General features: G+C 37.9%; 3 protein-coding genes across 6 annotated transcripts; 2 read left to right on the forward strand and 1 right to left on the reverse strand.

The window, feature by feature from the left end:
- Positions 1-421: 421 nt before the first annotated feature.
- Positions 422-5,740, forward strand: LOC121971279 (polyadenylate-binding protein RBP45-like). 3 transcript variants are annotated; one of them, XM_042522455.1, is made up of 7 exons: positions 422-974; positions 1,754-2,231; positions 4,120-4,175; positions 4,245-4,375; positions 4,454-4,550; positions 4,620-4,802; positions 5,472-5,740. In XM_042522455.1, the coding sequence occupies exons 1-6, from the start codon at positions 573-575 to the stop codon at positions 4,776-4,778; spliced, it is 1,323 nt and encodes a 440-aa protein (XP_042378389.1). In that variant the 5' UTR covers positions 422-572; the 3' UTR covers positions 4,779-4,802; positions 5,472-5,740. The 3 variants fall into 3 exon arrangements, with proteins under 3 accessions (XP_042378389.1, XP_042378390.1, XP_042378391.1); XM_042522456.1 differs by having other exon boundaries at positions 4,623-4,802; XM_042522457.1 differs by having other exon boundaries at positions 4,626-4,802.
- An 863-nt stretch (positions 5,741-6,603) lies between these two features.
- LOC121971280 (B2 protein-like) lies at positions 6,604-12,187 on the reverse strand. Its single transcript, XM_042522458.1, has 6 exons — positions 12,031-12,187; positions 10,398-10,987; positions 9,330-9,430; positions 8,101-8,184; positions 7,915-8,025; positions 6,604-6,950 (listed from the first exon to the last, which is right to left on the reverse strand). Exons 2-6 carry the CDS (start codon positions 10,969-10,971, stop codon positions 6,909-6,911), a joined length of 912 nt encoding a protein of 303 aa, XP_042378392.1. The 5' UTR covers positions 10,972-10,987; positions 12,031-12,187; the 3' UTR covers positions 6,604-6,908.
- A 795-nt stretch (positions 12,188-12,982) lies between these two features.
- Positions 12,983-14,730, forward strand: LOC121971281. Of its 2 annotated transcripts, XM_042522460.1 has the most exons (2): positions 12,984-13,611; positions 13,780-14,730. In XM_042522460.1, exons 1-2 carry the CDS (start codon positions 13,057-13,059, stop codon positions 14,227-14,229), a joined length of 1,005 nt encoding a protein of 334 aa, XP_042378394.1. In that variant the 5' UTR covers positions 12,984-13,056; the 3' UTR covers positions 14,230-14,730. The 2 variants fall into 2 exon arrangements, with proteins under 2 accessions (XP_042378393.1, XP_042378394.1); XM_042522459.1 differs by having other exon boundaries at positions 12,983-14,730.
- The last annotated feature ends 424 nt before the right edge of the window (positions 14,731-15,154 follow it).

Consider the following 15,154-nt stretch of genomic DNA (forward strand, 5'->3'; position numbering starts at 1 on the left):
ATACGTATTACATTTAAATCAATAGTCAATTGTATGAATATGATAAATTTGAAATACAATAATAATAAAATTATAACCGTCAAAATATAAAAATTATTTAATAAAATAAGCTATGAAATTATAATATTTATAATTAGGATAATTATTACAATATTGTAGGATTTTATAGCTATTAGCCTATTATACATAAATTTGTTCTATACATAAACGTGGGGAGGGGGGCCTTTTGAAATTGTCCCGATGATACGCGTTCTGTTTGGTCTAGAAATCATTTCATATACGATAGAAGATACCCGAAGTTTACCAACCTTTTGTTAAAGTGTGTGGGCCCCAGCTACTCAGTTAAGAAAGTGGGTTGCTCTGAGAACAGTATTAGTTTTTAATTTGTTAATAAATAGGATCACGGGGCGCCTCTTTTTAAGATCTGTCGTCCTCTCGTTAGGGTTTTCTCCGTTCCAGCCCTCGACCCCTTTACTTTCGCCTCCAAATCATCCAAGCGAAGAGGGCCATCGCGAGATCTCTATCGCTGTTCTTCTTCCTGAATCTGCGTGATTTTCGTTCCCTATTCGAAGATGATGCAGCCGGGCGGCGGAATGGTGCAACAACCTCCGATGGCGCCGCCACCGATGGACCACCAGCAACAGCAGCAGCAACCGCAGCAGTGGCCCGTGATGCCACTCATGCCACCTCTGCCTCAGCCGCAGTACTACCAGGCCGGCCCGCCTCCGCCGATGTGGAACCAACAGACATCTCAGGTTCCGCCGCCTGTCCCTCAGCCTCCGCCGCAGTACCAGCATCCTGCACCGCCCGTGTTGCCACCCCAGATGCAGTACCAGGTTTCTGCGCCTAACCCGGCACCAGCCATGGCAGCGCAGCAAGGATCATCTGATGAGATCCGCACGCTTTGGATCGGCGACTTGCAGTACTGGATGGATGAGAGCTATATCTACAGCTGCTTTGTACATACGGGAGAGGTATGTTTTTCTATCCATCTATATTCTTTTTTAGCCCATTGGTTTTCAGTATCTCTGATTAATATATTTAGTAGCCTCATGAGGTATATTTATGTCACGTTTCTTCTAGTATTTCTTCAGTCGAGATGAATCGATCAGTTTTTCTATACACAAAATCAACCACCACTATTGTTAAGTCTTTCAACATAAGGATTTAGAGTAACACAAATCGAAGTTGTGTAACTTGTGTTACTTGTGCGAACTAAGGCCTACGCAATCTATTGATTAGTTGGTCAGGCCTCTTTGGACAATGAAACACTGGGAGTTGAGTAACTTGGATTGTGACTGATATCTTTTAGCTATAGAACAAAGCCTGTCCTGTAGTTATTACTTGTTTCATTATCTGACATGCTTTTCAAGAGTTTAATTTATGCTCAAATGAACATTGTGTAAGCTTGCAAAATTTCATGAGCTCTTTCAGGAGTTTAGCAACAAATGACACGATGATTCACTTATCCTTTTTGTTTTTGTGCATCTCAGGAAGTTATCTGATAGTTGGGTCTCAGCTTCTTCTTGTTGCATATCATGTAGTTATTTTTCAGGTTAATTGTAGTAGTGCAAACATTGAGACGCAGGAAAAAGTTTGGTTGCAACATCTCTTTTCTTGCAAGTCTCTATTTTGTTTTCTGTTCATCTTGTTGACTTGGATAATGATTGCCCTTGTAACATGAAATTTGTTTTTATTTATTCAATTTTTAGATGTGCATTTTTCTTCTCCGACATGTTCAACCTATGTGCAGGTTGTTTCAGTTAAACTTATTCGCAACAAACAAACTGGGCAGTCAGAGGGTTATGGTTTTATTGAGTTTGTATCTCAAATGGCTGCGGAACGAATTCTTCAAACTTATAATGGTCAAACAATGCCTAATTCTGAACAAGCTTTCAGATTGAATTGGGCTTCATGTGGAGCAGGAGAGAGGCGTGGAGATGGTGCTGATTATACAGTTTTTGTTGGTGATTTGGCTGCAGATGTCACTGATTATATGTTGCAAGAGATATTTAAGAGCCGCTACTCCTCAGTTAAGGGTGCCAAAATTGTCACTGATCGACTTACTGGGCGTTCCAAAGGCTATGGCTTTGTTAAATTTGCTGATCTTAATGAACAAACAAAAGCATTGACTGAGATGAATGGAGTTTATTGCTCAACAAGGCCCATGCGAGTTGGTACTGCTGCTAACAAGAGGGCATTGGGTAGTCAACAGCAATATCCCTCAAATGGTATGCAGCAATGCAATGTTCCTGAAATACTAATACTGTCTTGTTATTCTTCATATTGCTTCTACAGGACTCTGCAGGGATCCTATAATCAATTGGATTCCTTGTTCATTGGTTACATATTTAGACAGTTCATTTTGAATTACATCAGTTCCTCAGTTAGAGTTAATCTTGGAATGTGTTAAAAGAATTTCCTTGGCCATTTTGTTTGCTATCATGAACAGTTCGTTCCAGCACTTTCCTTCATGAAATTTGGGCTCATTTACACATAGTTTTGCATAATGAACACTTATAGAAACTCATGTTGTCTCAAAGCAGGATGACATGCCCCTTCGTTTAGGCATTGGAATTGACTTCAGCTGAGATGCAAATCTCCTATAGTGAGGGGCCCAGTAGGTCAGTGTTTTGATTACATACTGATTCGGTTCTTAGTCCTTTCTGTGGCTTTATGGGCTACAATTTTTCAGTTAAAAACTACGCTGGCTATCTATAGCTTTCAAATTCCCACTTGCTTTTCCTTTATAATTCCTCCAGTTTCTTACTTTTACATCTATCATTAAATTTATGCCTTCAATTGTCATTTCCCTGTCAGTAAGAGCCTTCATAGAATTTCTGCTATAATCATCTCATAGGCTGAGCATATGATTTCAGTTCTTAGTTCTTTTCACAATTTATGAAGGAATCTATTTACGATCTTCAGATTTTGCATTGGTGTTCACATTATCTTCTATCCTTTTTTTTTAAGAATCTTAAGTTCTGATTGGTCAATTGTATTCTTCAATGCACTGAAAATTTATGATTCAGGTCATTGTTAAGTGCATGAATGTGATCTTGTTAGTCGTATCCAGGTCAAGTAGGCCCAGTTAACCGTATTTTCCTTATAATTCAAGTGAGTTTAAGAATCTTTTCCTGTTCAAATGGTTATTTTTTTATTACAAGATTTGCATGGCCAATAGTCAATAACTCAGATAAAGTAGTTCATATCATGAACTTCATTCCACATCGTCAACACATTGTAAGCCTACTAGAAAACTCTACACTTAACAAAGTTTTTGGGCAGCTTCCTTTATGTTGATTTCAGTGGTTGCAATTGAAATATCACTATGATTGGTGAAATTTTTGCTAATGTTATTGAACTTGATTTCAGTCTTATTTTATTTACATTTTTCCATTACCTTGCTACATCAACTCTTCAATTTATATTTCCTGCTGGATGAATTTACAAAGTTTTTGCAATTTAATATCAATATTATTAGTCCCATCTACATTTATTATTAGTTTAATCATCTAATGAACCACCTTGTCAACTATTAAATTGTTAAAGGCTGGAGCCTAACTAATGTTTTTCCTACTTGTTTAATTCTAAACTAAAAACTTGTTAACTGATTTGGCAAGGACCTTTTGAAAATGTTACATAGATCCACCATCTTGCATCTTTAGGTATTTGATCATGGAATTTGATTATTCATTATGGGATTGATATCCATTTTAGCTTAATTAGGAATAACTTCAATGAATGCCATTACAATAAGATTTCTCTACTTTGAGATTGGTTTAAATGTTTGAACCACTACTAAAAAGTTATTGTGCATGTAGTGAGGCTGTGTGTGGTGTGATAATTTGTAAGATACAAGTGTTCACCACCATCATTCCGCTTGTTGAAAGATATCTTTTTGCTCAATTGTGTAGAAGCTGAATTAGCCAGTTGAAATATCCATATCTGGTCAAACTCCCTTTGGCAGTATTGCATCGGCACAATGTTTGAAATGATTGCTGACTTCTAATTTGATTTCAATCATTTTACCATTCGTTTTGTTTTTCCTGTAAACATTATACCAGTAGAAAAGTTTCAGATTTAAATCAATTGATGATGTTACATTGGCTTTTGTAGTTTCCTACCAGAGTGGACAGAATGCAGAGTCTGAGAATGATCCAAACAATACTACCGTGGGTATTTTGTTTTGTTTCTGATAGCTCTTTCATATATATTTCTAAAACATGATGCGTGGATTGCAGATTTTTGTTGGTGGGCTTGATTCTAATGTTACAGATGATATTTTGCGACAAGTTTTTGGCCAGTATGGGGAAATAGTTTATGTAAAAATACCCGTAGGGAAGCGATGTGGGTTTGTTCAATTTTCTAACAGGTTAGCACATAATGTACGAGTACCTGAACATTGTTACTCGTACCTGATTATATTTCTTCCTTTTATGTTGTCTCTCAGGTCAAGTGCTGAGTCTGCATTAAGTTCACTAAATGGAACCCAGTTAGGTGGACAAAATATCAGATTGTCATGGGGTCGCAGTCCTACCAATAAACAGGTATAACATGTTCATCTTATCATATAAAAGTGTGTTGTTTTGAAGAGCTTTACCAATGACTGTCCTCATCAGCAGCAGCAGCAGGAACCCAACCAGTGGAATGGAAGCTACTATGGATATACCCAAAACTACGACAACTATGGTTATGCTGCCACTCCACAAGATCCTAACGCATATTCATATGGAGCATATCAAGGATATGGGAACTATCAGCAGCAGCAGCAATAACTGCTGGCACAGCAGTTGCCTCAGGTATGCACTTTACTGATGCAAATTTCACATCACCACCGCCATTGGCTTGATTATCCTTGTCATAATAAAAAAAAAGTTACATAAGTTGGCTAGATAGATCTTTGACATCATCATTGTCAGTCATTTTTGTCATTATCGGCTAGATGGATCTTTAATATCATCGTTATCATAGTCATTCTCAACCTAAGCATTATCGATCATTGAATTATTTTTTTTATTGTGCACAAGTTCAAACCAAAGAACATGTTGCATTTGTGCTGATGAGTTCTGTTCACAGTGGCATTCTTTGAATTCACCTTATCATCATTACAGAATCTAAATAGCAGTGTCAGTGATTTGGTTGGGTGGTTATTAAAATGGCACAAGCGTTATGGTGATTTTAAGAAATTCAGGGGCCATTTTCAGAAAAAACAAAAATTTAAACTTTGGATGTTGAAATGATTAGTTTGAGTATAGTGATGCAATATTGCAAACAACTTGGAGGCAAGAGGTTGAGGAATGAGGACAAATGAAAATATCATTTTAAACAATTCGTAGTCAATATAGCCACTTCAAAGTTTGGACCGGATTATGTATAAAACCTAGATTGACTTTCTGTACCCGTTAAGACGTTTGTGCTAGTATTTGTTGATACTGAACTATTCAACTAAGATGTCATTTTTGTTGCAGTGATCTGGGGAGCTCATTGCGGCTCGGCTTGTAATTTCCACAAGGAAAAACTCGTTACTTTCTGGTTCCTGCTCGCCTCCCCCTTTAAATCCTTTTACAATACGTTGATGTTGTGCGAACTTTGTAGTAGCTACCAAGTCAATGGGCGATTGGTGATTACTCTACTTTATTGCTTTGGAATTTTATCTTTCTATTGTGGGATTGTGGTTGTATGTCATGTTTTTAATTACTCAACTTTCGGTCTTGATGATTGCTAGTTCTGCTTCCTATGTTAGTTGATGGTCTATGTTTCGGTTTCCCTTTTTTATTATAATGATTGTAGAAATGAACTGCTGCTTTTAAAAGCTTTTGGTAATTGTATGATTTTCAAAATCACGAATGGAATTATTGTGAACTTATTTACTTTTAGTTTTGTCAGCTTACGTGCCCAATCATACAAATAAAGGTCCAATTTGCGATCCAATAGAAAGCGTAATCTGCTATTGTCTGGTAGAACGTCCTTTATCGGGCCGTTATCTTGGACAACAAGATCGATCACTAGAAGTGTAACGACGCGAAGTTTAGCTGATTCCTCTTTATTGGGCTGAAGATTTACAATGTTTGGATTATTTAAGTTGACAAATGGCCCGATCTATGGCCCATTAAAGCCGACCTATGGGTTTGCTTATGGCCTAAGCGTTAGATCAGCTTAATGGACAACCGAACTGTCCGTTAGTCGGCGTTATTGAGCCCGAGGAAGGGCCAGATTATAGCATAATAGTGTTCGGTAATGAACCTCACGGTAGCCCAATTTTGAAAGAAGGTCCATTTTCAGTCTTAATGGTTAGCAAATAGCCCATATATTGATGTAAATGGGTCAGAATCGGCCTATCTTTTTTACGGGCCATAAATCAACCCGCATGCCGACCTTAATGGGCCTGTCATGACTCAATGTGGCAGAGTACAAGCGGTTACCCTGCCTATAAAGGCTAACCAATTTGGTTATTACACTGCCCAAATGGCGGAAACCAATTTACCCAACTAATTGGGCCAAGCAGGATTGGAGGCGACTAGCTGCAGTCGCCATGTTTAAGATCGTAACGTTGAGATGATTTCTTTTCTCAAAAATAAACGAGAGAGAGAGAGAGAGAGAGAGAGAGAACAAGCATAAACATTCTACTTCATGTGTCATCAACAACTATTACACGACAACAGCAAAGCAAAGAACAAAGCAGCCAGAAAAGATAAGTCTACACCAGATTCTATACTTATACATTGGAGCATAGCAATACCTCTTTAGCTGAGTACCTAGCTTTTACTCTTTTCGGGTCACAGAGCATGCCAGATCGCGGGAGATGCAAATTCAGTAAACTAACCAAAATTACTGCTTACCCTAAAGCCATTAAAGCAAGCCCGATACGTCTTGAGGCTCGGGCTATGAACAGATTGTTCAGCTGTTCACATGCCCTCTCGCTCGCACAAGTCCAACAGCTGCAAGGTCTGATGACACAAATAGGTGGAAAACAACCCTTGTTCATTGAGTTAAACAATATATAACCTAAACTGCTTGAACATAACGTTTTACGGGTAAGCTAAAACCATGCTTTCTTTATTTTACCTATATGTTAATAAATAACACCATTGAATATCGTAACACCTCATTGACGAGGTGATAATGCCAAAAAGTTGATATGCATTCCTTTCATAACAATGCCAATTGGCATGGCTGGAATATATTCCATTAACTGACACATGAAACGCTCTGAGAGATGATGACCCCTTCATTATCGTAGTTGTTAAGTAGATAATGGCAAAAAGTTGATGTGGAAACATTAGAGAAATGAGTAGGTAATTCTTGTCAGATCCAATGTGGTTCAGAAGACAGAGAGGAGACTCAAAGGGCCTGCCTGCAGTTGAAGTTGCAGCTCTGACTCTTAACGAAGCAACAGACCTTAAACCTTAAGGTAAGCATGTTTCTTCTTCCTTCTTGGTTCCTCCCTCTTAGTTAATGGCACCATGTGTTAGCAGAACGCTAGCATATTCTAGTTCCAGCCAGAAACAATACCCATCAAAGAATGAGACATTAAACTATGGTTTTCTGTTACTAAAAGAACATAAGATTTAGCTTTGCCCCAATTCGGTCTTACAAACTCTGACAATTTTTTTCTAACAATCTAACCTACAAATTGCATTACACCTACCTACACTAGTGTTTTTTTTAACCGTTTCTAAACTGTCATGCACATCAAATTAGCTAGCTATACTAAAATCATCATGTCTTTAGATAATTGATGTTCGCTCATATCTATTCTCAGCTAGAATTTTACTGAAAATCTATAGAAAATAGTTGAAGTACTATGAACTTTCCTCCAAAAGCAACATCAGTTTTAATATGACAAATAGGGAAAAGAAAAAAGAAATATCAACCCATAACAAAAGCACAACAAAGTGAAGTAATTATTACCTCAGATATAGAGAGTTCAAGGCGAAACTTTGGACCGTCATAGTGATGCAAAACTGGCCGGAAGGCATCTTCTTCAAGAGCCTTATAAAGTTTTCTAACACGAATCCTCACCTAATATTTTGCACCAAATACAAAAATCTTAGTGTAGAATGTGATGCAGGAGAAGGCTTGATGGGCATTATTTACCTGTGCTGGAAACCTGGACTCGCCTTTGCACTTTTTGTCTTCCCAAGCTGTTGGATCAATGTTAGAGCCCCCAAAACTAGCCGCCTACCAGAAACAAAGCACTTATATGTGAACATAGCAAACAAGAATATTTGACATGGAAAATAACTCAGTTCAATTACTAATCCCCTCACACTTCAAATATAGACAAGAAATGAGAAAGGGGAAAGAAGCTTTCTGATCCTATTGCTAAACTATAGTGCATGTTTTCTCCTTAATCTTTCCTCCAAAATTTGACTTAAACCTTCTTGCTAAAATATCCGGATGCATTAAATTTGGACAAATAGTGGAGTCTGCTAAAACTCAGGGCCCTGCATAGGCCTTGGTTTTGAGATGGTTAGCTCAAGAAGGCTAAAGGTCTTTGGACTAGGTGACATTGTGAAAGGGTTATGGGTAAGTTTCATCCAGGTCAGGTGTAATTTGGCTGGCTTGTTAGCAGTTCGCCAGTGTTTTGTTGGATTGGGTCCAAGGTTGATGGGCTTTCTAGGTTGGGTTCAAAAGCAAGGTGATGTTGTGGTGTGGACTGAGGTTAAATTTAAGTGGAAGGTTTGGGTTAAAGTGAAGATTATTTGGAATGCTTTGGTTGAAGTGGAGATTAAGTGGAATGCTTTGGTTGAAGTGGAGATTGTGAAATGAAGCCTATGGTGGAAATTTTTGTCGCTTGAGTTTCGCTTGAGAGTTGGATGTTGACTGTAGTTGGTCTAGTAATCCATCTAAAGTCCCCTCAGGTCCCAATTCCCAAGCAGGATGACCTATTCTTGGAATGACGACTCTATGTTGATCTACCTCATTGATCACATGCCAATCCCTCAGTAGTTGATGATAATACACAGAGACTCGCAGTGTAAGCATATAATGAACACACGCCAATGATCTATTGGCCTGCTGAGATGGTGGTAGTTTCTACCCACATCTCCTCCATATGATAGTATGATCTAATACATACACCAATGATCTATTAGGCATATGCCCAATCTCGACTTGCCTTGCTCAGGAGAACTAAATCACAAAATTATGAAAGTGAAAGACCTAAAGTGTGAAAACATGCAATCATGTAACGAATATCAAAATTCTACTCAACCAAGATAACATAAACACTGCTACAATGCCTAGTTCACTTGGGTGATAAAACTAGCAGTGCAAACCTACAGACAACTTGAATACAGAAGCTTAATTGATAATAAAATAACCTCAAATATCCCGTGTAATTGGTGAGTGGTATAATTGTATAGAAAAAGTGGCAATCCTGGAGTAATGGCACGTACTGAGTCACGGTATCTGGGAGGCAATCCTGCAAATGTGGTCACAAGCAATTGAAAAATTTTATAGCCTGAATGGAAATAATAATTGCCTATTATAATAATAGTAGGTACATAGAGGTAAAGCTACCTAAAACACTTGGTCACTTTAGCAGACATGAAACTTTCACTTGGATGGTACATAAAGGCATCTACAGGTAATTGATCTAAATGTTGTAAGAGAACAAAAAGAAAAAGTAAACAATGATGAATAGTAAAAAGTGCAGATGAAAGTAAAGAATTGATCCAAATTCTAATACAATGCTTTTTATATCAGTTCAATAATGTATTGTCTGTATAACATATACTAGTAAAATAGAACACCTGGAAAAGTTAAAATACTTCTAGTTGCATTATTAGGCAGACGATATTCTAGCTTGCCATACTGAGTGGAGATGCCCCTTAGCCACTGGAGAAACATGCAAGAAGGAAAGCAATAAAAAATAGTTACTACCATCTAGAATCCTTCTGTCACCTTAGAAGACTGAGTTTTCAGCGATCTAAACTGAAAAATTATATCAAAATATTTAAATACTGTGAGATAAATTGTCCTAAAAGAGATTAAATGGACAGAGAAGTTTTCCAGTAAGAAGAAAAAAACACTTAATTGGCTAAATAGCCTTGATAATATCTTTCCACTTGATATTTAACAAATAACAGATAGCATGAAGTGAATTTACATTTCATGGTTCTTAGCTCAAGTAAAATAAAAATGATGCAGAAGATCAATATCATACAAACAAAAACCGTTTTAGTTGATAAACACAGAGATTGCAGTAATAAAATGCAGCTTCTTTTGATTTGTTCACAGATAAAAAATAATGCTCAGCCTACATGCCCGAATGTTGGCTAGATGCATGATCAAACAATACTTTAGCAACACCAAACTACAAATCAATAGCAAAAATCACATAGTTGCAAACCAAGATTCACAAAATGATTAAAGCTAAAAGATCATACCAAAAAGTTGTCGTTTGAGATCTTCCTGCATAGTATCATTGTTGCAAACAAAGATATAACCACCAAGAACTTCATTTCTAGGCAGCATCTCAGTTGAGGGTAATGTCTTAAACCTCTTATCAATGTTGTTGCTGTTGTTATTGCCATTGATGTTGTCGAAACTGTTGCTGTCATTCATATTGTGGTTAACTTCTCTATTGGCAGAATTTTTAGCATACTTGTTAATTGCATAGTCCAGCTTGAAGCTATTGATCTCGTTAGTGTTGCTTTTCTGGTAGGCATTGCTCATGCTATAAGCACCATGGAAGAGACTCTTTACAGAAGTATCATTTATCTTCAGATCCAGATTCACAAGTCCAAGATTGATGCTCTCGAGTTTGTTATCCTCGTGGAACTCAACCTTGTCATATGGCTTAGCTTCGATAGAGTTTTTTGAGTACTCCAGATTATTCTGGCGGCCAACTTTGGACTTTGTCAGTTCAGCCAGTTTGGAAGTCATAACAGACCACTGATAGTCCTCTAAATTTTTTGTTTGACCTCTGAATTCATCTCCCAATTTCCAGAGGCTATCCATCTTTTGACAAACCTAACTGTTAAGTAAATAATCCATCTAATTAAGGTGATAATAAATTTTGCAAAGAAAAACCAACAAAACAAAGAAAAAAAAAATTCTATCTTTTCAAAACCTAACTGTTTATAAAAGTAACATAAATTAAATTATCTAATGGTCAAAGAAGAGAAATCTAACTATACAAAACAGCCAACAAAAAAGGACAAAAAAAACTCCTTAAAACTGTGCAGATCAGGTAGTCATACAAGTATCTACAATTCTCTCCGAACAGAAGAGATTACATAGAAGAATCTAGGTAATTTTTGGTCTACAGATCCAACATTGACTAAAGACTTCATGGTAAGAAATCTTCTGGTTTAAAATTCACTGATCAAAAGAAAGATTGGTTACACAGACTAGAAAATTGGCATCCACTCTCCAACCTCTTTGAACAGCAATCTTAAATCACAGGAAGCAAACTAAACAAACATGAGAAGACAATATTGCAATTCTAACTGACAAAGTCCAGATCTGAGATTGGGGAGAACAAATAAGAGGAAGGTCAACATGATTTACACTGCAATGCAAATAATGCCCCACAATCACCTTCTAAAGTAGAAACACAAGAATTCAGCCTCAAAATGATGGTTGCGCCTAGAATCCAGTGCTCTATGTTCCATAGTACTGTTGATTCGAACTCCAGAACTCTAGACCTCGACCAAAGGCACTCGGGATCTAGCTGGTTTACCAGTTGGAACTGCTCGAAGTTTTTTGAACAGCGAGAAGAAAACGAAACGAACTAGATAACACAAACCATTTTAGTGAAATAAAGTCCAGATCTCAACTAAATACTAGCTTTCAGATCAACATTGGGGTGAACAAAGAACAGGTAGGGCAACAAGATTCGCAATGGGACTAACTAAGCTCCTTAAACATCAAATTTAAAGAAGACAATCTATTTGATTATTTTAGTAAAATTTCAGCTGCGAAAGTCCAGATCTCGACCAAATCGAAGCTCGCAAATCAACATTGGGGCGACGAACAAACAACAGTTAGGGCAACAAGAATCGCATAGGGACTCACCTCTATTCGACGCTGAAGACAATACCCGGGATCGCTAGGGTTTGTCGACGTAATAATCTGGAAACCCAAGCTTCTGAGATCGACGGAGAGGAAGGCAAACCACCTCTCCCTCTTCTCCTTAGTGGGAGCAAAGAGGAATGCAAATTTCGTCGATAGAGCTAATAAATGTATACAGAAGGAAACGGTTTGACCTGGATAGGCTTCAATTTGAAGAGAATTACTTTGCTGCCACTTGAAATTTTCACTATATTATTCCTTTTGTTAATTTAAACCACGGGAAAGTTTTCATTTCACTGCTCTGAAAATTTATATGCCTTTTCAAAATCAAACAACCTCATTTAATCAAAAAAGAATGAGCTACGTAATATTAAACAGATTACCCTAAAAATACCGAAACCAGATCCCCAAAACTTCGTTTGATAAACTTGATGATTACACATCAACCATCGAACGTGTTGTAGAAGCAATATAAGCAACACGGAAAGAGAAAAAAAAACGCAGAAAGATTTTACTCGAATAAATCGACAAGTTCCAGTTCTCGACCAAACTCAAGAAATCAACATTGAACAGCAGTTAAAGCAGCAAGATCCGCACTCGGACTAACCTTGATCCAAAGCGCAGAAGGCGATCCACATTTTTCAGGGCTGGAAGAACGGAACCGCATCGATGTTCTGCAAACCCTAGCTTCCTATGGGATCGAACGGAAGAAGAAGACGAAGGCGAAGCTGCGATGTTCGAATTAGGAAGTCGACGGAACCATTTCATTAGGAAATAGATCGATAAGACCGCCTTATAGTTAACCACTGCGGATACGAATAGGTTGTCGAAGGACCAGGGTAGCCTTTTCATTAAAGATATTTACTATATTGCCACTTCGGTACTTTTTTCATATTTCAGCGTCAAATTTCGAAAATTACATATTTGGCAATTTATGGACGGGAAATATGTCGAAAGGCCCGGCCCACCAAATGCTGCGAATTAGGGTTACAACCATTGCTTGATAGCTTGAAGGTTCGAAGCTCGGAGATGCCGCATGGTTCTGTCGCCGGCATTCCTGTCGTCTTCCGCCATCGGCCTCTCGATGCGACGCACCATCTCTTCTTCGCCAAAAGATTCAAATTTTATCGAGCACTATACTTAGCGATGGGGAGCGAGGGGCCTTCGCGGCGGCCCTTCTGTCTGAAGTGCTTCAAGGCGGCTAGTACCTGTATTTGCTCTCGATTACCGTCGACGCCTCTCGACAACTCGATCTCCGTCACGATCCTCCTTCATAGCTTGGAGAAGAAGCACCCGCTAAATTCAACGCGGATCGCTAAGTTGGGCCTGAAGAACCTGGAGATTGTCCCGGTCACCGATGTGAATTTTCACGCTCAGCTAGTTCTTCGTCCTCTCGAGCCTTCCATGGTTGCCCAGATGAAACCAGAAGGAAGTTTGAATTTTTCAGATGCCAAGTGCTGCAATGGTTGCCGTTCTGCACATTCATTCAATCCTCAGAATCCACTGGAAAGGCAGGTCTCAGATCCTTCATTTACTTATCATAAACAGACTCCAATTTCTTCGATGCTGCAACGCGATTTTGATGTAAGTTCAGCTGATTCGATCACAATGGCATGTGATAAATGCATAGTAACATGCTCTAGTAGAGATATAAAGATGTTTGTTGAGCGCTCTTGCAAACCTAGAATCAACTGGGTCTTAGAGACTCCCATTGGCAGAGCTGCAATTGATAGTGGTTTTACTGTTAAAAAGTTGCAGAGGAAGGAATTGCAGCCAAGCAAGAAACTAGAAGACTTTGACGAATTCGATATTGCGATCCCTCCTGGAGCTGCACTCCTTTTTCCTAGTGATAAGGCTATCAGTTTAAAGGAAGTGGATTTCGAAGTGAAGCATTTGGTCGTTTTAGACGGCACTTGGGCAAAGGCAAAGAGGATTTACCATGAGAATCCATGGCTGCAACTTTTGCCTCATCTGAAGTTGGATTCAGGGAGGGAGAGCTTGTATGCTGAAGTGAGACACGAGCCTAAGGCAGGTTGTTTTTCCACCATTGAAAGCATTGTTTGTGCCATGAAAGAATTAGGAGGTGCCATGGAAGGTTTGGACAAGCTTTTGGATGTGTTTAGATCAATGGTTGATGATCAAAGGGTCTGCTGTAAAGATAAGATCAAGGATAGTGTTTTAGAAACTGTATCAGAACCATAGACTTCCTGTTGATTCCCGGTTTCCGGTTTTCGTGGTTGAAGCAATCCAAAATCTGATTCAACTTGGTGCCATGGGGGTGTTGACAAGCTTTTGTATGTGTTTAGGTCAGTGATTGATGATGAAAGGGACTGTGAAGACAAGTTCAGAACCAAAGCAGTTCGACATCTCAACTAGGTGCCCTTTGATCTCTGATACCGGTTGATAGAGTTAAAAACATTATACAAGAATGTCTAGGCTGAACTTTTGTTTATATTTGAGATGATGAACACAATTTTGAATTGTTATCATTTTTCCATAAGACCTCAGGAGATGCTCGATTCCTGGATCACAACACATCAAACTGAGGACAAATAGAACTTGGAAAGATCCCCAGTTTGATGTTTTTCTTGTTAAGTTATTTAAATGGTTTTTTGCTTTTTTTGAAGAACTGATAAGTGTACCATTTGAGAGATTTCTTCTTGACAGAAAAAGAATGATGCAGGATGATTTTGTTCTTTCCAATATTTGGCTTGTTTGGTGTATGCTTCCTTTTTTTGCAAAAGATGATCTCCGCATTGATTAAGTATTGATGATATATTAGTCGACTTCTGAATGAAAGCTTTCGATTTATCCGATAGTTGAATTAGAACTAGAGAAGTTAGTCTACTTATGATATCACCAATAATATATCAATTAAATCATTTTGCTAATGATAGAATTTACTTTTTTTTCTTTACTTGTTTATTTCCAATATCTATACACCAATATTTGCATTTTAATATATATATGTATATAAAAGTGGCATTTTTTAGCAACTTAAACCTGATTCATAAAGTACCACAGCATATAATATTTTTATTATTACAATTGTTAGATTGAACAACTTGTTAAGGATAATAACATATTTACTATAATAGGACAGATTAATTTCCAATTAACGCGTGTT

The sequence above is a fragment of the Zingiber officinale genome, chromosome 4A (assembly GCF_018446385.1).
Source record: "Zingiber officinale cultivar Zhangliang chromosome 4A, Zo_v1.1, whole genome shotgun sequence".
NCBI lineage: Eukaryota > Viridiplantae > Streptophyta > Magnoliopsida > Zingiberales > Zingiberaceae > Zingiber > Zingiber officinale.